Source organism: Hydra viridissima, unplaced genomic scaffold (genome assembly GCF_058129835.1).
Source record: "Hydra viridissima isolate aposymbiotic clone 2 unplaced genomic scaffold, HvirCarnegie_v1 scaffold_6, whole genome shotgun sequence".
Classification (NCBI taxonomy): Eukaryota; Metazoa; Cnidaria; class Hydrozoa; order Anthoathecata; family Hydridae; genus Hydra; species Hydra viridissima.
The window spans coordinates 4,453,594-4,476,606 of record NW_028324305.1 but is presented as its reverse complement, the minus strand read 5'-3'; the positions used below and the strand labels follow the sequence as shown (position 1 = coordinate 4,476,606).

The 23,013-nt window shown below is 34.8% G+C and overlaps 1 protein-coding gene across 1 annotated transcript; it reads right to left on the bottom strand.

Moving 5' to 3' along the window:
* Positions 1-2,351: 2,351 nt before the first annotated feature.
* On the bottom strand, positions 2,352-2,984 carry LOC149886728 (uncharacterized). Its single transcript, XM_090091423.1, has one exon. It carries the CDS (start codon positions 2,982-2,984, stop codon positions 2,352-2,354), a length of 633 nt encoding a protein of 210 aa, XP_089947549.1.
* Positions 2,985-23,013: the final 20,029 nt, after the last annotated feature.

Here is a 23,013-nt window from a genome sequence, read left to right as displayed (position 1 = left end):
ATGGTTGAAACTGTTGACGACAACATTTCTTACAGCTGTCGTCAACCTTAAAAATAAACCAGGAGCCCATACAGGTGACGAATCTTGAAAGGCTCGTCAAGGATATGACGCGCAGCGATGACAGGTCTCGGAGCGACGATAGGATTTTGCAAGTGAATCGGTTTCGGCATGAGAGCTGGTTTCCACATGAGATATTGAGCAATATCTGGTCTCGGCGGAATTATGGACGGTTTTGGAGCGATGACAGGCCTCACAACAACAGGACGCGGAGCAGGCACTGGTCTTTGTGGAACTATGGACGGTCTCGGAGTGATGACAGGTCTCATGTTGTTTATTGCTTTCACGAGATCGTCCTTTCGCATCTTTGAATAATTTTTAATTTTTCGCTCTTTGGCGATTTCTCGCAATTCGTTCACTGTTTTGTTTTCCATTTTAATATGCCAAGAATTTTATTTAAGTCATTTTTCCATTTTTGGACTTTGGCGATATCTCGCAATTTATTTAACGTTTTGCTTTCCATTTTATATATGCTAAGATTTTCCTTAAGTCATTTCAATTTTTTAACTTTTGTCAAGTTAAAAAATTAAAAAAGCATTCGTTGTTTTAAGCGGAAGCTGTTTCCAAACATTAAAGCAGTCCAGGAACCAACACAGGCGACGAATCTGGAACAGGCTCGTCAAGAATGTGTAGTGTCGGTCTCGGAGCAGGCACCGGTCTTTGAACAACTAGTCTCGGAGCAGGCACCGGCTCTTCTTCCGGATCAGGAAGCTCAACACCCAGTATGCGTAAAAGCATTCTCTAAGTTTTATTGTGCTCTTGAGTTGAAAAGTTTTTAATTATTGAATATATTTTTTCCCTGCATCTGTTTATCTTTTTATCAATCTTTCTCAAATCAGCAGGACTCAAGTCTCGTTTAAACCTGTCTTCGTTCATATCTTAGAAAGAGCATATTTCAAAAAACAAATCCACCCATTAAGCAGGCCTCAAAACCTCTCGTCTAGACATGTTTTCGATCAGCAATTGATTGTAAGCCACAGAAACACGTTCATTACCCATCTTTTTCATTTGACAAGATTTTCCTTAAGTCAATTCAATTTTTTAGCTTTTGTCATGTTAAAAAATTTTTTTAATTTTGACTTTGCTGTTTTTTGCGGTTTCAAGTTATTCAGAATTAAAAAATTCAATCTTGATTCCGTTGTCCACCTTTCCATCTCGACGCTCCAAATATCTCCATCCATGTCCAGTCCCTATCATCGCTTTGTAAAGAGACTTAAACTCAGTCACCTCGCCCGTTTCGACATGGGTCAGTCTCACAGTTACAGGCTTTTTTTTAATCAGACCGAACCTTTCATATTTGGGGTCAATCGGTTTTTTTTCAGATTTTGTGACGTCCCACAAATCTCTTTTCTTTTGCATTTTCCAAAATTAAATCTTTATTGATCAGATTATTTTCAACCGCGAGCATCGTCAACGTAATTAAATCGTTTGCCGATTTGGAAACGCCATTTTCCATTAGTAATTTTTTCAAATACGTTGTTGTGTATCTCATTTTTAATATGCCAAGATTTACTTTAAGTTAATTCAATTTTTTAAATTTTCATCAATTTTTATTCAGATTAAAAAGGATTTAATTCATATGGGTCTGAAAGACTTAAAAAATTAGAAGAATTTTCAGGGATTCTTAAAGAATTAATAAATAGCAGTCATGTTGGTTCCGTCTGAAACAAATTTCATCATTTTGTCTGAAATGACCACTGCGAATATGACGGTATTTGCAAGAGTCGCTGTTCGGAATTTAACGTTCACAACCAATTCAGCAATGTCAGATACCGATTGACCCCAAATATGAAAGGCACTCTCTTTTTCCCTACTGATATCAACAAAGAACAAGGAATACAAATTTACATATTCAAGCAAGGACAACCCCGATTGACAAACAAATTCGTTTGTGCCGTAATATTTTTCATCAAACGAGAATGCATCTGAATGGGCCATGACAACTCTCTTTTCTCCAAAATTCAAGTCGTAAGTGTAATTTGGATACTTTATTCAATTTACGGTCACGTAAAAATTGCTGACATCACAATGGTCAAATATGGATGGATTTACAGTTTGACTGAACAATCTGCTCTACTGAAGTCCAAGTATGACAAATCTTTGAACGCTTTTGTCTGTGATTCTTCCGAGCGACCAGGTGAATTCTGCGCAACCAGATGGAACAATCTGCTTTTCGCATCTGTTTGACTTATAAGCCACTTAAATCTTTTTCGCCACTAAATTTATGAAATCGTTCTTCCTCAAAATATCCAATACAAGTTTTGGCATATTAAGTCGGAATTTTTTAAGGTCAATCATTCTTGCACTGACGCTCTCAGCTCTGTAAATAGCATCACCATTTTCTTTTTTTGTAAAGTTGATAGTGTGTCTGAATCCATAAACAACTTGTCATAAGTTTCGTAAAAACCAAAAATGTGTTTCAATGGTATTCTAAATGAGAAAGCTCCAATTGATGTGATATCTGCAAACAAGTGATCTCGCCTGACGTTGAATCCTGCATTTCTAACAAGATTTGACGTATCCATGTACCATATTTGTTTTAATCCATCTGCAAGCTGAAATCCATAGAGATATTTCATCATTCCAAGCATGGTTGTTGCTTGGCATGGATAAATGACTCTCTCCACTTGCTCTCCTGATAAGTCATAAGTGATATCGCTGAACAAATACATCAAGGTATTGTTCACTAATGCAATATTGTCTTTGGTGTCGTAAACAGTACCATCATTCTTTTTTAATACTCTTTCGATGAGGATGTAAGCCTCTAATGACACTGTTTGAATCGATTGACAGTCAATCTCAAAAGTGATCGTGCTTGAAAGATTTAAATCGAGATTAGTTGGAAGGTACTCAAAAAAATCAATTTTTTCAATACTATTGTCAAATTCTGGATTTTCGGTAACTCTTAATCTGTCAGTATTTATCATTTTTATATGAAAATTAAAAAATTTAATTCATTTTTTACGCGATTAAAATATTTCAAATTTTCAAACTGTTTCATACAATCTAAACTGTTTCAAAATGTTTTATGCAATCTTCATCCCATTTCCCATGTTTACAAGGTCTTGAATTCTGGTTGCATTCTTTTTTGTCATTTTCTTTCTGATTAAGGATGAACCATACAACTTTTTATGCGAATCGTAAATAGGACTCTCAGCACCATTATTTATCAGATCTGGCTTCACTGTCTCGGCTAAAATGTTCCGCTTCACTGTTCCAGTCTTGGTCTATAATTTCTCAATCGCCTTCTTTCCTAGAATGTCTTTGGCGGTGGATATGGCAGAAAAGGCTAACTCTTTACCAGCGGACTTAGCAGCCATAATTGCCTCTCTTCCAATTTCTCTTTTTGCAGCATTTTTAAGCAAATTCGCTGTTGCTTTTGACATGGTTGAAGCTGCCGCTCTTTTTAAAAAGTTTTTAATCGTGTCCACAATGCCGCTGACGACGACGACGTGCTTTTTAACATATCTTCGATTATTTATGATCAACATTTTAAAATATACAAATAATTTTTTTAAATAAGTTTTTAAAAAAGAAATATTACATATCGATGAATCTTTGAATCAATTTATATTGGTGTTTACTTATCTCCCCTTGCCTCGGCAAAGGGAGATAAGTAAACACCAATATAAATCAAATAACAATCAAATAACAATCAAATTGCAAATGGCTACAGCCTCGTTTCTTGAGGCAACATTTCCAGCCTGCCAAGCAGCGATGCTCAAGTCAAGCCTTTGCACGAGTGGATTCGGATTGCTCGGAAGTATTATCACTCCACGACCTTTTTTTCCCTTTTCAGAACGCGCCATTTTTTCCCAAATGGGTGCAATTATTTTTCAATATTTTTTGCTACTGGAGGCTTTCGGCTTGCTTGGATGTGAATCAGATCTTATAGCATCACTATCGATCAGAACTTTTGAATAACTTTGCAAATCTTCATCGGTAACGTCGCTCCATTTGTCGGGAGGAGTGGACTTTACCACGAGCTCCCAAAGACCATTTGTTCCTTCGTACCTTTCGCCACTAACAGTAACATCATTTCCATCCACTTCCATCTCCATTTTTCCAATATGCATTTTATCTCCAATTTTGTTTATTTCGAAATTTCTTCTCTTTTTTCGATCGTAAACAACATTGTACATGTTCAAGTAACTGGACAAAATACCTCCTAATTCCTGCAAATCATTTTATTCGAGCGTATTTAATTCATGCACAGGTGGATTTTCAACTTTCATGCTCTTGATCATATTTTCCTTGCTTTCAATGAGAGGCTTGTACAGATTATTCAAATCAGCCTGAAAATTCGATTCTGAAATATTCTCATTGAAACTGTCTTGATAAATTCTCTTTCTGTTCTCAATCACTTTTCTAACAATCTCATCCCTCTTGTTCGGGTCTTTTATTTTAAAAAAGACATTTTTTATAATACGTGAAAAAAAGCTTAAATAAAAAAACACGAACGAGTTTGCGTTTATGTTGAGTGAAAAATCAATTTTTAAGATCCTTTTTTAAATTCGCTTGCGAATCCCTAGAAAAATTATTTTTGGAATATGTTGTTAAACGCTTGAATCGCATCCTCTCTCTTTCTTTATTGATCAAAAACTCTTTTGTCAGTTCATCCGTGTAGCTTTTTGTTTTTGTCCTTATTTCATCCATCAAGGATTTAAATTTTTGAAGCTCTGAAAGAATCAGCTCGTACTCGCTGTCGCTTATTTTTCCATCCATTAAATGTTTTGAAATAAGGTTGCTGATGGTGTTCAAATTTAACTCTGCAAGAACTTTAATTTTCTCGTGCTGCTCCGCTTTTAATGCCAGTTTTTTGTTCACTTGACCTCTGACAATGGATAAAAACCCCACTCCAATGGAAACACCCTCGCACGCAATCGCCGCTGGAGGGGAAATAGTAGTGGTTAAATGTCCAATTCCTACAGTCCTAAGAGCAATGTACAATACCTGCATCGAGTTGTCCACGTTCGAGATGATTCTGAAAGCGCAATGGAACTATTTGTTGTGAGCCATTCTCTTTTCTTTTTCATCCTCAATCTCTTTTTGTATCTCGCATATTTTTTGAAGGCGGTGGTTGTACCCTTCATCCACTGGAGGCGTTGGATGAAGGGTACGTCTTGATTGCTGTAATTGTGTACATCCATGATGACTTCATTTACAGACTCTGAACGAATAACATTGTTTTTTCTGTAATTCAATTGATTGCTGATTTTGTTCATCATAGTGACGACTGCGATACTTTTGTCCAATTTAAGTCCGATTGACAACGATATTGTCGAGTGCGAAAGAGCAACAAATCTAATGTCTTTTTGAGCAAAAATCTCGTGCTGTCCGTTAACGTTGTAATAGGTAGGATGATCCAACTTTTTTTTGGTCACAATGGTGTTGCTCGGTCTTCTTTGCTCCATCTCTTTAATCCTCTTTTCCAAATGGCTCAATTGCAAATCCAAACTGTGGACTTCTGTTAAGCAACAAATTTTAAACAACTTGTGAGGAGCATGCATTTTAACATATTAAAAAGAAAATTTTTTGATCATTTTTGGATACTGATCAATTCTTTATTATTCACCGACGAGTCGAATGAGTCTGGATATCCTTACAATTTGACCAATCATTGGATCTTTTGTTTGCGAATGATTTTTTCAATCCTGAATATGTCTTGATGGGTCTTTTGCATTTCCTGTTCGTAAAAAGTGCCTTGTATTTCTTCGCCATCAGCATCGATGATTTTATATGTGGGTGGATCCGTGAATTGAGTTTTTGACACCGTGAAAATCTCCTTAGTCCATCTCGGCGTGTACCCTTTTCCAAAATTAGATTTCTTTTTAGTCATCCTCACTTTGTCACTCATTACGAATTTTGGTTATTGTATTTCTGTTTGCACCTTTCCATACAGGTTCATCCAAACCCTTTTTTTGTTCATTTCATCGCTGGCTTCAGAAGGAGTCATTTTAATGGAAGAGTGTTTTGTGTTGTTGTAGCTGCTCACCATTTCATTTAAAATGTCAATGTATTTTTTGGTGTTGTTGGCTGAAAAGTATTTGAATATTTTCTCTTTCATCGTTCTGTTCCATCGTTCGACGACGCAATTTTTTTCTTCGTTTTTAGTGGAGTATAATTGTACTCCAAGCGCTTTCAAATGCTTGTAGTAAAATTCTTTTCCTTTATCCACCCACATTTTGGAGCACCTTCTTTCTTCAAAGATTTTACTTAAAGCGTCAGCTACATAAGACCCGTTTTGGTTTTTAAGGGTGCAATTTATCCATATTTTAAAAAAACGCATAAATCACCATAAGCAAGTATTTTATTCCGTTGTTGAGTTTTGAAAACGATTGCATGTCGACTAAATCTGCAGCCCATATTTCGTCAATCTCATTCACAATCACTTTTCTTTTTTTGAAATGATGAATCACTGGTTTGTGAAGCTCCTCTGCAAGCTGATCCATCCATTTCAGATCACTCGTGGGCATTTTTTTTTTTTACCGACACCCAATCTGTATTTGGCTTTGGCTTTGAAAACCGGTGTAATAAGTTTTCTTTCGTTGATTTCTTTTTGGGTAGGGTTGGGTATGAAGTTCGTTTCTTCGAGCATCATTTGATCAGCCAAATTTCTGTTTTGCCTGTCGTTGAAATATTTATAAGCGAGATCGTGATGATATGCGGCGTTGTCCACCCTGTCAACGGGTTTGCTCCATTCCTGGTACATGTCGGTGGATGTAAGTCTTTTGTTGAGGTTTGTGCCGGGACCTGCAAAGTTCATGCCAGGAATGTGCATTTCTCAGAGGAATTCGGCCCATGGAAGTTTGATTTTGCTGGAACTTTTGTTGAGAGATTCAGTCAAATCTCCTCCTTTTGTCGCAGAAACGAATTTGTTTTTAGTCTTTCCGCAAACATCGCAAGTTCGTTTAAGCATATTTCTGTTGTTTTTGCTTTTGTCGTTTCTCAAGTGAATAGTGAATGTTTTTCTTTTGGATTTAACGCAGTACATTTTATATTATGAAAAAATTTTTTAAGATAAAAATGGAAATTACCGATTTGTCATGGAATATTAATAAGAGCAAAAGAAACAACAACAAGCTTTTGCCGAGAAGTATACGAGGAATGATTGTCGGAATGTCGGGTTGCGGAAAAACGACTTTGCTGCTAATTTTCCTGCTAAGACCGGGATGGCTAAATTACAACAACTTGTAGGTGTTTGGAAAGTCCCTTTTCCAGCCAGAATGCAACATACTGAAAAGCTTCCTCGAGGAAAAATTGCCAAAGGTGGTTTTCCTAAAATTGTTCAAGGTACAAGGGGAAATCGAAAAATTGAATTTAAATCCTGAAATGGTGATTGACGACCTTTCAGGGATAAATTTTCAGGGATAATAATCGATGTGGATGGAAAATCAAACGTGATAATTACAGATTTTTTAGACAAAGTCGTTTTTGACTAAGGGAAAAGTTATGAGATGGCTTTTCTCGGTTTTGAGACGTACAACAGCATTCCAAATACCAACAGCTAAAACAATTCTTTCAGATACAGCATGAACAATGAAGCAAATTGGGAAAACATTGTCGTTCCAGATGGGTGTTACGACATTAAAGATATCAATAACTATTTGCAAAAGTCTGTTTCAAGCACGATAAAAAGTTACGCGTTACAAAACGGAAGTTATGTTACTGCAAATAAAATCAGTCATTCTCCGGAGAACATCAAAAATTGGAACCAATCCTAATATTTTAAAATCAACCATCAAACTAGGTTTACATTATTTAATTGATTTGAACGTGGAGAACAGCATCGCATCAGTTTTGGGGTTTACGAAAAGAAAGTTGGGTTCCGATTCTGAATATGAGTTGGAATACAATATTGTCCGAATTTCAAGCATCAACACAATCAGAATCGTCAACAACGTCATAGGGTCATCATATATCAATCGATCCCAATTGAATTGCATTTACTCCTTTTATCCAAACGTGGGTCCAGGTTTTAAAATCATTGAGAGACCTACCCATTCCCTTTATCTTCCTGTAAAATTATGTGAGATCTCAACGATGATCACTCGCATTATCAATCAAAATGGAAATTTGGTTGATTTTCGTGGTGAGGACATTAGGATCAGATACCACATTCGAGAAATGAAATAAATATTCTTCGACGTTTAAAAATTGAGCTAATATTTCAGTGCAAAAGTAAATTTTTCACAAGGGCAGACAAAAAATTAATGATGGTTGGCAAGCCTGTAAGCATCAGGCTTTCAAAAGATGATTTTAATGAAAAAGACGTGCTGTTCGTGACGGAGAGGCAACATAAAAAAATTTTGAACGCTCTCAGACGAGGAATTGGAGTTACCATTAAAATGAGCAAAACTCTGGTCGAATACAACTCAAAAGTGAAAGGAGGATTGATTGGAGTTCATTTGCCATTATTAGGAATGCTTGCAATTGTTTTTTTTTTTACGAGCAATTGGTTTTTTCAAGAGTGGCTCCAGTGGTTGCAACACGGTTGTTGGGAGGACTTTCTTCAACTGCAGGGTCGGCAATGGTGGATAAAATTGCAGGAAGAGGCGTTGTGCATGTCAAAAAAAAAATGGCAACGGAATGAAGATGAAAACTCTGCGTGGAGACGGATTGTTTATAACACCGTGGGTAAAAGGAAGTTCAGTAAGAGATGGAGCTTATGTAAAGAGAGAAAGAGGGTATGAACCTATTGGTTCTGGTTTGCTGCTTGGGCCAAACTCTCCATTCTCAAACAAACCCTTTTTAAATTCAATTTTATAAAATGAACGTCTTGGAACGTCTTAAAAAATTGGTTGAAGGAAACGACTTTCAAGACATTGTTAATACCTTGTGGTGACTCTAAAAATGCGTATATAAAAATGACCCTATTTCAACAGAGAACAAGCACCATCACGTCAGACATAAAAACTAAAAAATTTAAAAAAAAAAAGTTTTTTGAAAATAATGCACGGTTCAAAGTTAGAAAAAACACAAGGAAGAATCAGAATCGGCATTTCCTAGTAGTCCCAAGCGCTCTGTAATCAATGTGAAAAATACGGATACCAGATGCTTCGAGTGGGCAACCCTCTCTGCAAAATACGGAGCGGGCTCAACGCCAATCAGGCAGTTAAGTACAGGCAACATCTGGGGAGCTCAACTTCACGGGGATCAATTTCCTTGTGAAGGTTACGGATGTCAAATACTTGAGCGTCTAAATCAAGACCTCTCGGTAAACGTCTTCTTATGGGACAAAGATCTGAACCCAATACACCTTAGCAAGTGGGAAGGCTTCACTATCAACCTCTTACTCATAGCAGATAAGACCAATCTGGAAAAGACTCCCTAGTTTTGGATAAAGGAACTAGCAAGGATGCTTCATCGAAAAAGCATAAAAGAGCAAAGGAAACACCCTTGCCTTCGCTGCATACATGTCTTCTCGAAAGCAGACCTACTGGAAGCCCAGAAAGCAGATTGCAAAGGCATCAAGGAAAACCCCAGAGGATCTTAATGCCAGAGGTTGGCAAAAACACGCTAAAATTTGTGAATGAGGAGAGACAAGCACCTGTGCCATATATAACGTACGCCGGGCTAAGGAACTCTGGGTCTGAAGGAACTTAATATCACGAGAAAAGGCTTAACAAAAGCCGAGAAAGGTCTTTTGCGGCGCAAGGAGATCTATCTCTATAAGCATGTTAACAGCTTTGACATTTTCAACGAGACTTGCCTACCGCCAAAGTAGACATTCTACTCCAGCCTTGAGTACCATGAGTGGATAAAAGATGAAGACTATATCCATGGGCAAAATGTATGGAGAATCCTAGAATGTAAGAAGTTAAGCTACTATCACGATGTCTACCTGGAGACTGATGCGAAGCTGCTGGCAGATGTCTTCAAGAAATGTCTTCATTATGCGAAAGAAATATTAACCATTTGGCTGTTTCACCAGCCAGACAATTTCTTTTTGAAGTTTAATGTTTCCTGCAGTGAAAAAAGCTCTTTCAGACGGAGTAGATGTTGATGGTATACATAAATATTTTTTGGCAAGTTTTGAAATCATTGGATATCTTTTGCTATTTTCAGCCCACCATGTTAATGGACAAGCATTTTTGTTGATACAATTTTCTCTTAAATATTTTTCAAGCTCATTTTTTTGATTAACATCTTCACCACTGTCATTATCGGGAAATAAAATATCTAAAGCAGATACCATGGAGCTTGGCTGATTAATAGAATCATTAACTGAAGAATCTTCATAATTTAATTGATGCATAATAAAATCTTTTAACCCATATGTGGCTAGCGTCAGTTTAAACTGACAGTCACATTTTCCGATTTAGTTTGCAAAATAACAAACATTCTTTGCATTTTTCGTAATGATTACGTCATGTGTGAATGTATGATGCTGATAATAAAGTAAACTGCATTAACTTATGTTAATTTTTGCTCAGTTGACACACTTTAGTAGAGTTGATTAATATTTTTTGAACATGAGTGTTTCGTCAAGAAAAAGGTATGCATATATGTTTTGTTTTTAGTTGAAATATGGATTAAATATATTGTTAAATATCGTTTTAACATTTGAATATTCGGTATAGTGAAGAAACCTAGTCTTCTTAAACTTTTATGCGATTTCTGTGCGTCAGTTTAAACTGACACTAGCCGCAGGAGGGTACAGGTTTTCAAACAGTTTATTCACCTCTGAATAGAAGGCATTTTCATCAGTTTGTAGACACTGTATGACTCCTTGTAAATATATGAGCCTTATCTAATACAAAATAATTAAACTACAGCAGTCTGGTATTTATGTAAGTTACTGTGACCCACCTTATTTCCCTTCTGAGTTCTTATATTTGAAGGTTGAGAGTTGTTTATTGTTAATTTTATTATTATTTTACTGCTATTTTATAATGACGTAATTTGTGGAAATGCTTTGACGTCATTTCAACATCAGAGCAAATAAATAAGTAATAACTAATATCATATATTTTGCAGCTACCGGCTTCATGAGGTGCTACAATTGCTAGAAGATACAGACGATGAATGTTTTCAGAGCGCCGAAATATCAATTGTTCCTCCAATAACCTCTGGTGCAGAAACTGACGAAGATTCTGGTGATGAGAATGAGGTGTGTGGAGATCCAAACAGTCTCAATCGTAATTAACTTCTGGCGGAAGCGACGATGAAACTACGAAGACCCAATGGAACTGATGTTATTGGAATGGAAGAGTCGGACGGTGCAGAAGACACTGCAGAGGAGGACAATGCAGAAAATAATACACAGGACACTGCAGATGATATAGTGGAACAGGGTCCGCAGCACAAGAGAACAAAGAAACAAGTTCCGTATAAACCGTCATGGGTCAAAAGCGACTTCAAGGAGGCCGTCAGAAAGGAAAAGTTTCCATGGACCATACCCCCATCTAAAGTAGAAAACCATTTGTCACCAGTGTCATTATTTGAGTTGTTTATGACACCAGAATTAATGGACAGAATATGCAACGAAAGCAAAGAATACGCTGCTCAAAAAGGCCATGACAATTTTGATCTGGACATTACATCACTCAAGCTTTTTCTATCGATTCTTCTAATAAGCGGCTATGCTCCTCTGCCTCGTCGCCTTATATATTGGGAAACTGCGGGGGATGTACACAATTCCATGGTGTCGGCCGCTATGTCACGCAATAAATTCAGTTCCATAATGAGTAATATATATTTTGCCAATAACAACGAACTTGATATGACTGACAGGTTTGCCAAAGTCCGCCCTCTTATCCAGTCCATCAATGCTGCTTGCCTGGCAAACTTTCAGCCTGAACAAATCATCAGCATCGACGAAAGTATGATCCCATATTACGGAAAACACGGTGCAAAGCAATACATCCATGGCAAACCCATCAAGTTCGGGTATAAGATGTGGGTGGCAGCAACTCGTTTGGGATATGTAATCAATTTCTAACCATATCAAGGTGCCGGCACGACAGATAAAGATCTGGGCCTCGGTGGATCGGTGGTGGTCAATCTCACAAAAGATTTACCAAAACGTGACGGTAATTTCTTTCACATTGTGTTTGACAACCTCTTTACCAGCCCACGACTGTTGCACTTACTAGCGGATAGAGGAATGGCTGCCACGGGCACTCTCCGTTCTAACAGAACTGAAGATGCGCCATTGAAAAACATCAAAGCAATGGACAAGCTGCCTCGTGGCTCGCATGACGTTGCCCTGGATCAAAAGGCTAATGTATACTTGGTACGCTGGCATAACAGTAAGGTTGTGACAGTCGCATCAACTTACGCTGGTGTCGCACCACTTCGCAAAGCTAAGAGATATTCATCAGCACAGAAGAAGCGCATAGACGTTGATCAGCCTTCAGTAATACAACTGTACAATTATGGGATGGGCGGTGTGGACCGCCTAGACCAAAATCTAGCTTGCTATATGATTCAGCACCGATCAAAGAAATGGTAGTGGCCAATATTTAGATTTTGTGTTGATTTGGCCGTTCAGAACGCCTTCCAGCTGTACCGTATGCAGGAGAAAATACCTGGCGCCCCGGAGCTTGATCTGCTGTAATTTCGACGTCAAATTGCACAAACCTATGTGCAGACACTATCAATGAAGAAGAATTCAGTGCCGTATCCGCCACCTCGTGTAGCAGTCGATTGACGAGTACTTACTGAAGTACGCACAGATGCTACAGATCACTAGATTGCTCAGGGTACACAGCGTCGATGTGTGGCACTCGGCTGCAAAGACACATCAGTCTTCTACTGTGAGAAGTGCAATGTGGGACTGCATCCTGGTTGCTTTAAGGCATTCCACTGCAAATAACTGATGCCTGTTTTTGTCAATGAAATATAGTCTTTGCAACTTAACATTTATGTGATATTACAGTTATTATGTGCTATTTAAAAGTTCATGATATTTTTTGCATCCATTTCGTTGTTTCTGAACACTTTTGCGTCAAACGGGCAGTTTTCACTCGCTAGGTGGCCCTGTGAAATAATTAACAACAGTTATAAAACGTCACTGTGAGTTATGCTGCATCAGTTAACATTACCATGTGATTCCTGGTTTCAGAGTTTGACTATTCTTCTTGTCATAGCCAAATATGACACGTGAGAAAACCTGTACCCTCCTGCAGCTAGCGTCAGTTTAAACTGACACCTATATTTTCACCTATATTCACTTAAGTATGTAAAAAATTATGAAACAGTTGATGAATATTGTTCATTTGGACCTAAATCACACCAAATAAAGACAAGAAACACATTATAAAAATCATGGGTTTATATGGGTTAAGGTAATTAAAATATCATTTTCATCATCAAAAACATTTTTATAACTTGGGTCTAAAAGTGAAGCAATATTTAAAAGAAATATAGAATCACTGTGCATTTGACTAAAAAATCTTGCTTTGAACTCTTGTGACAATGTTTCTTTTAATATTTTAATTTTATGTAGGTCAGATTCGTTGGGAGTCAAATAGTGTTGGGCAATGCTTTTTAAAATAGGATGTACAGTTGATATTGTTGGAGTTGTTGCAGATGACAAGACTTTAGTAACAAGATCGAAATGCTTGAGCACTTTTACTAACTGCTCCAATAGCTCCCATTTACTTTCGCTGAGTTCCAGTGATATTGCTGTTGTTCTAGTAGTGGTATTACGATCATTTAAAACTATGCTTATACATTGTCGAGACTCATTAAGTCGTTCAATCATTGCATAAATCGAATTCCATCTAGTTTTAACAGACTGAATTAATTTTTTTTCTGGCATTTTTAATTTTTTCTGTACTACTTAGAGTGCTTTGATTGCTACTGTTGAGTGTTTGAAATGTGAAACGATTGTAGATGCAGTAATTAGTATTTATTTTATTTCATTTTTCTACTTTGTTGCCACGTAACTGTAACGAATGAGCGAAACATGTCCTACTTTTAATGTTTGGAGCCATTGCAGTAGCGGCATTCTTAATATTTACCGCATTGTCATGCACAATACATATAGTTTTTGTATCAATTTCCCATTCCTTCATAATATCAACTAATTTGTCTTTTAAGTTTATGCTGGTATGCCGCTCATCCATTAATTCAGTTGTAATAATATAATTGACTATTTTCCAGTTTTTAGTTATGCCATGTGCAGTAACTAATATGTAAGATTCCATAGCTTTACTTGTCCAACAGTCAGTAGTTAGTGCTATTGAGTCTATTATCTGTATTTCAGTGGCTACTTTATGTTTTTCTGTCTCATACAGTCCTTGAATTCTTCTTTTGATTGTAAACCGACTTGGTATTTCATAATTTGGTGATATTTTATTCATAAACTTAACAAATCCAACACCATCCACTGTTGAGAGTGGTAGCATATCTTCGGCTATAAATTTTACAAGACTGTCTGTTATTTGCTCTTGTCTTTTGGCTGATACAGATGGTGAAAAGAACATCTCTGTTATCTTTGGCTGCGTTAATAGTCCTATGTTTCCAGATTCTGATACTCCTGTTGTAGATGTTGATGGTGAACAGCTAACTTCAGTATTAATACTATTATTATCATAAATATCAGCTGTCTCATTTGATGATTTAGAGCTATTTTGCAGATCATCATCATTGTCATCGTCATCATTTTCTAATAATCTAAAAACAAAATTCAGTTTTAAATTTAAATATATAATAAAATATTTTGTATTTTGTACTTTAGAAACTCCAATGTAATGTTTTAATATCTATTTGAATGAATGTTATATATATTAATATACGTTAATGTAATAGTAGCTTAAAATATATTTAATAATTATTTAAGTTTATTATTAAATTTGAATACATACAAATTACAAATTATATTACAAAGTATAACTAATATTGTAACTTATATAACATGTTGAATACATTAAAATAATTTATGGGCCATATTAGTAATGTCAATACATCCAAATAAAATAGTTACCTTTTTTTTGGTTTATTACGAGAAAGTCCATCACTTATATTGTGTTTGGTTTGCATGTGATTCCATAATGTGCCTGGTATACAAATACAAATACAAGTTAATCACAATTAAAAGTAGCTATTTAAAAGTCATCTGCTCACAGTACACACATGACAGTATGAAACACACACAATCAATGATTTAACTTAATCAGTAAGTAGTTGCTTTTATTTAATATACGTGCAAATGGTAATTAATAATTACTAAATAAAATAAATAAAAGTCACATACCTATATTATTGATATTTAAATTATTGTTTTAGATTTCTAGAATAAAATCTTTTCATTTTTATTATAATTTACCTGTACTGCCTGAAATTTGAATGATTTTCCACAGGCATTGCAAAATACTGAGTGCTTGTTGTGTTCTTCAATACCTTTGGTAAAACTTGTCCAAATTTGAGACATTTTCAATAGGTAAAGTTTAAAATATCAACAGTTTAATAACAAAATATAAATGATATAATACAAATTACAATACGATACGTAATAAGTACTAATGTAATAACAAATTACTGAGCTGTAATTAGTAACTAGTAGACTACAAAAAACTACAGAACAGTGAGTACTGAAAATAAATAACATTGCCTCATGACTGACGACTGCTATTAAATATTAATAAAAGTACAATAATAATTGATATCTAATAACTCGTTGTAGAACGCACACAATATTTATTTATAGCAGTAGTTTTCAAAAAAATCGGGGAAAATGGGAATTTTTACGCAAAAACAGTTTTCGACAAAATTGATTTTGATTTTTTTATATGGTTGTAACTCAATGTAAATACTTTAAATTTTCACCAAATGTTTATATTAGTGTTGAGTTTTTAAAATTTTATATTTAATTTTTCCAAGTATTTTTTTTTTGAATAAACCGGATTTATATCATAATCCGGATTTGGTATTTTAATCCGGATTAAACGGATTGTTACTTTTGTTTCAATCCGGATCAATCCGGATCGGTAATCCGGATATGGATTGATCCGGATTTTGTGCTCAGCACTACTTCAGTGTATACCTTAAAAATTGAATAAAAAAAAATTATTAAAAAAAAAAAAAAAGCCTTAAAGTGAAAATTAGTTGTCTAGACCAAGTTTCAGTCCTGAATGCTTGAATGCATAAGAATTTTTATATCACACCAACTTTCCATGAAAAAAGACATCCTAATGTCTTCAAAAATATAATTTTAGAAATTTTTAAAAAATTTCAAAAAATGCCTTTTTTTTTCCCTGGTACCACCTTAAGGAAGGAAGGGGACTATCTTTGTGTAATTATATTATGGTAACGTCATGCAGTGGTAATCATAGTTTTAGCACAACTTAATTAAAAAGTTCGTCTTCATAAAATTTATGGCATAAATTTATGAGAGGCAACCGTTAATTACAAATTTTAAAAAATAAAATCGAAGATTCTATTGTTAAATGTACTTGTTTTCTTGATTTCGAAAAAAACATTAGAGTCACTATTATTTAGCAATATTTTTTCCAAAATTAAACTTAAGATAAAAATAAAGTGCCCAAAAATGTCCTTGACTGTTTAACTTGATTTTACAACACCCTCATCATACCAATCGGAGCTTATTAACGATTGGCTAAAATTGAAAGATAATAGTTTACGGAATTGTAAGCATATAACTGCTCAACGAATATGAAAATTACAAGAGGACGCGTTTTAAGTTCATCTCCAGAACGCTGCAGACTCTTATATGCAAGTGGAGTCAATATGTTAATGATTCATTAACATTAAAATTTCACTTGTTCCTAAATGGTTAAAAACGATGCGATTTGATGAGAAAATACAAACGCAATTGAGTTAGCTGAGTTCCTGGAGAATCGTAGGAAAGAACTAGGAATATTAGTATCTAAACCAAAAGCTGGAAACGGATCCACAATTACTGATAACACAGCACGATATTTTTTTCCGCAAGTCCAAGTTTCTATCAATGTGTTTGAATAACGCACGGAAGTTAGTTATTAGTTTTAGTTAAATGTTTTTGCAGTACACCTATCGTAATGATTCTTTATTTATATGTAAATAAATATTTAAAAGTTTTAAAACTGAATTTAAATATATATATGTTTTTTTTAGTTAATAATAAGTTTAACTTTAAGTGTTATGGGGGTAAGATCTTAACAAATTGTCCATCCTCTAAAAAAAAAAAAGATGCATATGCATCTTAATTATAAACGATTTACTAAAGCTTGTTATAAATGGATTTTCAAAGATATTTAAACGACTAAATTGTTTTTTATCTTGATAAATATGATTTAAAACCATTTTAACATAGACTCTGAGTTTTAAATTTTATTACAATGCAAATTATATGCGATAAACAAAACTGGTTGCGAATAAATAATTTGCGTAACAATCACATACTTGAACACAGAACTTCAGTTCGTAATTAGCCCAAAAAATTTTCTTATCAAGTTTTCCCTCCATCACCCAGTAATACATAGTGAAAATATTCTCGTACGTTCTTGTCCAGAATTGAAGATTCGGAAATATCAGTAACAAAAGCTTCCAGCGCCAGCTACGATTGTTAGGAATTCATGATCAAATCAGGGATTTGTGATATATAACTCATTAACTCAAAGGTTAGGGACTCAGAATTCAACAAAATGCATGGAAGCATTCCGTAACTTCCCAAAAAAACAAACTTCCTTTATTTGCTTTGATTCGTTCTGTTTTGAAAAATTTCAAAAGTGTGAAAAGTTAAAGTTAAAAGCAAAAAAATTACATCGGGCCTATTATGGAGGGTTTTAAAATGTTTGACTTTCTGATATGAAGCCAATTCCAAATTCTTTTAGTAAGTCAACAGATTATAGAAGCATTTTTTACGCTTAGATATGAAAAATCTGTTAATGTTAAATGTCCCTAACTAATGTGTATATTAGGGTGATGACTTTTATACAACCTCGTTTCCCTGTATCATAGTTTGATGAACTTTCATTTAAGATTAAATAAAATATTACATTCAAGGCGATTTCATAAAAAAACCTCACGCACAAAATGATTTTAAGAATTTTATTTATTAGCTTTTTGGCCAAATTTTTGAAGTCACTGTAAGCAGATACAAAATTGAACACAAGCTGTAGAATCACATGCATACAGCATTATATAGGATCATCAAACGCACAAGGAAGTCAAATATTCACGATAATGTCATTAGAGAGGATGAGTCTCAGTGGGAGGTTGTCCTTATTGCGGCAGGAGTCGTGCAATTCTTGCATAACTTTGATGGCACGCTCGCAGCGCTGGTTGCTTCGGGCAATATTGATTGGAGAGTCATATGTTTTCCAGTGGGTTTTCAAGCAATTGAGAGCTTTTGGGTAGTCATTCAGAGCTTCAGATAGTTCTTCAAAATCTTCAACGCGGAACAATTGATTGCTGAACCAATGGTCAGCCCATGAGTAAGAAATGAATGAACAGATTTTACGCAACCTGATCCGGGTTTCTGGCATTAGAACAAACGCAAGAAGGGCTAGAATGGCACGAGAGTTCCAGCGTGCATTGCTGATGTTTGGGATCTGTTTGAAATTCACGAAGGGGGTCTCATTTCTCTCAGTTAAGTGACGGAAGACACGAGCGAGGTGGTAGAGAAACTTCATGTCATCTCTCCAGCCGCCTGTTTCTTTAATCTCAGTTTTACCGTTGCTGAAAGCTACTTTCAATTTATCGTAATTGCTCATCAAACCCTGCACAAAGAAATACTCGATGTTTGGTGATTTAGTCGACCCATGGAGCTCATCGTCCATGACAACGCGAAGAACGCGGTCTAGCACATGGTGCTGGCATCTGATGAACTTAGGTTTGGGGTGACCTTTCTCTTCAAACATTTGCTGCAGCCGAACAACAACGCCTGTCTTCTTGCCGGTATTCACATTTGTTGTGTCGGCAACAATCATCACAACTGATCCCCACAGTTTGAACTCCTCTAACACATCCTGGAGTCCTTATGCGATTGTTTGAGCTTTTCGATCTTTCAATTTTAGCGCAGTCAACTTAATTTCTTTAGATTCATTCTTGAGGACCACGGCCTGATATTCAAAGCCCTCAATGTGTTTGCCGTCAAAGTGTATGCTCCACTTCTCCAGATGAAGCGTGCTCACCAATTGTTTCTTCACCTGAGCAGCTCTCGTGTAGATCGCCTTGTGGATTGCTGATTGACATGGGGTTGGGATTTCAATGCCCTCACCAGAAAGCTGGCGGCACACCACTGCTGCTCCGTGGGACGACAGCTTTGAGCATGTAACAAGACGTCTTGCAATGCCTGTTGGGTTATGCTTCCTTTTGCTCGTTGATGCTGCATTGTCATCCTCCCAAGGACTGTTTGCACTATTCTCGGATGAGTCCGTGCTACTTTCGGAACAATCAGGTAGCGCTAAGCTGGTAAGTGTCGCTTCCATTGCCCTCTTTCGCTTGGATTGGTGGATGGTATTGAGACTAGCAGGTTTGCCAGTCGAGTAACCAACTTGACTTTTGCTCTCAATTTGGAGTTTGTAGTGGTTTTCATCCTCTTTGCAAAACCATTCGCCTTTCATCTTGGTCATGTCAAATAGTTCATTCAATGAATCAAAGTTTTGTTTTTTTCTGCAGCGCTCGTAGTCTTTCAGAAGTTTTGCTAGTTTTGCACAAATGGCTTGACCAGATACATGCGGGAAGTTCAACGTTTTGCTCCATAGGTCTTTAAGCTCTACAGCAATTAAACCGATCCTCTCTCTCCGTTCTTTGGCAGTGGATTCAAGAAATTTGAAGCGTCCAATGACGTGGTTTTTCAGAGGCATGCGACTCCGTTCGCTCAAGGGTGCTTCATAAATTGCCACGTTGCCTCTTCTTGGTGGGGCTTGAAACTGGACTAAGTTCTTTTTCCAGGTTTCCTTGTTCTTCTCCGTATTAGAAGAGCTCTTCTTGAACGACATATTATCTTCTACTCAGCAACTGAAATAGGAAAGGCCTTAGCGTCAATATCATTTACGTAACAAATTAAAGAAACTGTTATTAAGTTTTCTATTGAACTGATATTGTTAATATATTTTATTTCAAAAGAAGCAAATAACCATTATAGAAAATGAAAAAGGCAGACACTAATAAAATATTATATGCTCAATTATAATTTGCGAAAGAGTTAAATGTAACTTACCAAATAATACAAGGATCTCTTTATACTTAAACTATAGAGAATGCGCAGTAATTAAAATAAGGCAATAATAATGTTGACACCAAATTAAGATAATTAAAACTCAACTACCCGCTATGAACACTTCGTTTATATACCAGTTTATAGCAGACTGCAAAACAGCTGAAGAAAGTTTTAGAACTCTACAGAAGCTTCCCGAACAATTACGTTACCGTGACGTCACTTTCCTGGCTGACGGCGCACAGAGATTTACGATGTTCTGGAAAACTCTATACATTTCTCTGCTACATAAATTATTGCACAAGTCGGTTTAATGACTTAAGTTATATACAGGATATATATATATATATATATATATATATATATATATATATATATATTGTAAATAAAATTACATAAAATGCTAAAATGCCTTCATAAATAATATTTCAAAGTGGTTTGTGCGTGACCTTTTTCAATATTTTAAAGGAATAAACGTCATTTTAGTCATTAGTTGGCAAAAGTTCATTCATTCGTGCTACAGGAAATAATGTTTGAGAAAAAAATTCAAAAAGTCATCACCCTAGTGTATATATATATATATATATATATATATATATATATATATATATATATATATATATATATATATATATATATACACATTAGTTAGGGACATTTTTATATGTATCACATGTTGATCCTCCAGTTTCACCTTATTGTCTTTTCTTAAGAAAATCGATCCTGCTAACAAGTTTTAACTTTTGCGTCATATTAGAGAATAAAGGTTAATATTATAAAGTACAAAACAAACAATCAAAACTCTTTTAATAAGAAGTGGTCTTCCTCGTTTAAAAGAAGTGTTTCGTAGTTCCTGAACATCAACAAAAAACTTAAAATGACCAACACCTCACAAAAGTTCATTATCCTATTAATTTAAGGTGATTATTTTTTATGTGATGACATTTTTGATACTTTGTGTTGTAGATAATTTTTTAAACAATCTTAAAGTTTTGAAGATATAATTTATAAAGAAGTTATCAACGGCATATATATAATAACAAATAAAATGGTGGATAACTTTCCTTTCTATGTCAATGAAAGAGGTAGCATCTATTTCTAATACAATAAAAGCTTAAACAGTTTTTACTTCTTTAAACTGTTTTAAGGAGAAAAGTATTACTTGGGATTAGGAGCTTAATCAGAAATTACAAAATGAACGATGCAAAAAGTTGGATAAAAAAGGCGGATCAAGAAAATAATGATTTTGGAGGAGTAAAGACTGATTGGTTTCAGCATTGTATAAACAAAAATGTATATTTAAATGAAAACCTAAAAATTTAATGTTCTACTTCTATTAACTGCCTATAAAGCGATTTGATCTTTATTTACAACGGTCAATTTAAACAATCATATCATTTAAATTGACCATGTATTATAAAAGAAAAAAGTGCTTAGCTTATTACACTTGTGGGAGAAATAGTAATATAAATTGTATCTACCTTGCACAAAATTATTTTAAACAACGGAGACAAACGATACTTGAGAATGCAAATTTTGTTTGTCAATTTCCTCTGGATGCAAAAAACCTTTCTATTATGACCATGCTAGTCAACACATGCTAATTATTGAGGTTAGAAGACTATGTAAAATGGTTGGGAGGAAACCACATGGATTTGTCATTATAAATCAAACTAGTAAAGTAACAAATAGAATGTATAGATGAAGATTTGGTAGCTGTTATTTTCCAAAATCTTGCTATACGAAGCAGAGCTTGATCCGAAAATTCAATGACGCAGACTGATTTAAAAAGTTATTTCATCTAAAAATGGAAAGTTTTAAAATGTTTCAAGTTTTAGAGGAGATTAAATGCAATAAATCTGAATTGGTCAATAATACAACATCTAAAAAGAGTGTGCAAACAGAGATGTCTGATAACAATACACAATTAAAAAATAGACTTAATGCTTCGTTACAGCTAAAAAAGAATGAAAGGAATAAATATGCATTGGTTAACTTGGAAACATACTACCCAAACGTTGGCTCCACAAACAAGTATTTATCATAATAACTTATGATACTATTGCTCGAAAAATCTATTTGATAAAACACTTAGTGGTTTAAATGCCACAGAATCTACTATTTCAAACCAACCTATTTTATCTACAGCTAAAAATAATAAGAGATTTAACTAACACCTTAATGCAACTAGTAATCAAAGGTTTTGATCCTCAAATAAATCTAAATCCAGTTTCTGGGGTAGATGATGTAATTAATATATTTATTATAATAAAACGCTTGCATCATGGCGCGGATCATTTTAAAATTAAAAAATATACACTTATGATAATAAAAATGACAAATTCATTTTATTTATCAATGTATTTGAATGTCAAAAAACCATGATTCATTGCTGAAGTTTATTAGTCATATCTTGCTTAAAAAAATCTTAAATAATTCTTGCAAAGACTCTTTCGTTCTTTTTATGTGACTGTTGCATTCTTTTATACAAGTTATTCTGTTATAGATTTATCCATCGGATTTTCAGAATATGTTAAGACATTTAAGAATTGAAATGCGATTGATGTATTATATATGTAGATAATATATCACTAGTACAGTTCAGATTTAATATTTCTAAAACTATAGTACAGAATGAACAACAATTTACAACAATTTACAACAACAACAACAAAAACTTACAACAATTTACAACAACTTACAACAACTTACAACAACAACAACAACTTACAAACAACAACTTACAACAACTTACAACTACAACAACAACTTACAAACAACAACTTACAACAATTCCGTCAAATTTTACCATATTCACATATACTATCTCCACCATATTCTAT

What these genes read in the sequence shown, in the direction of transcription:
- LOC149886728 (XM_090091423.1), bottom strand. Translation starts at nt 2,984, where the DNA reads ATGATAAATACTGACAGATTAAGAGTTACCGAAAATCCAGAATTTGAC.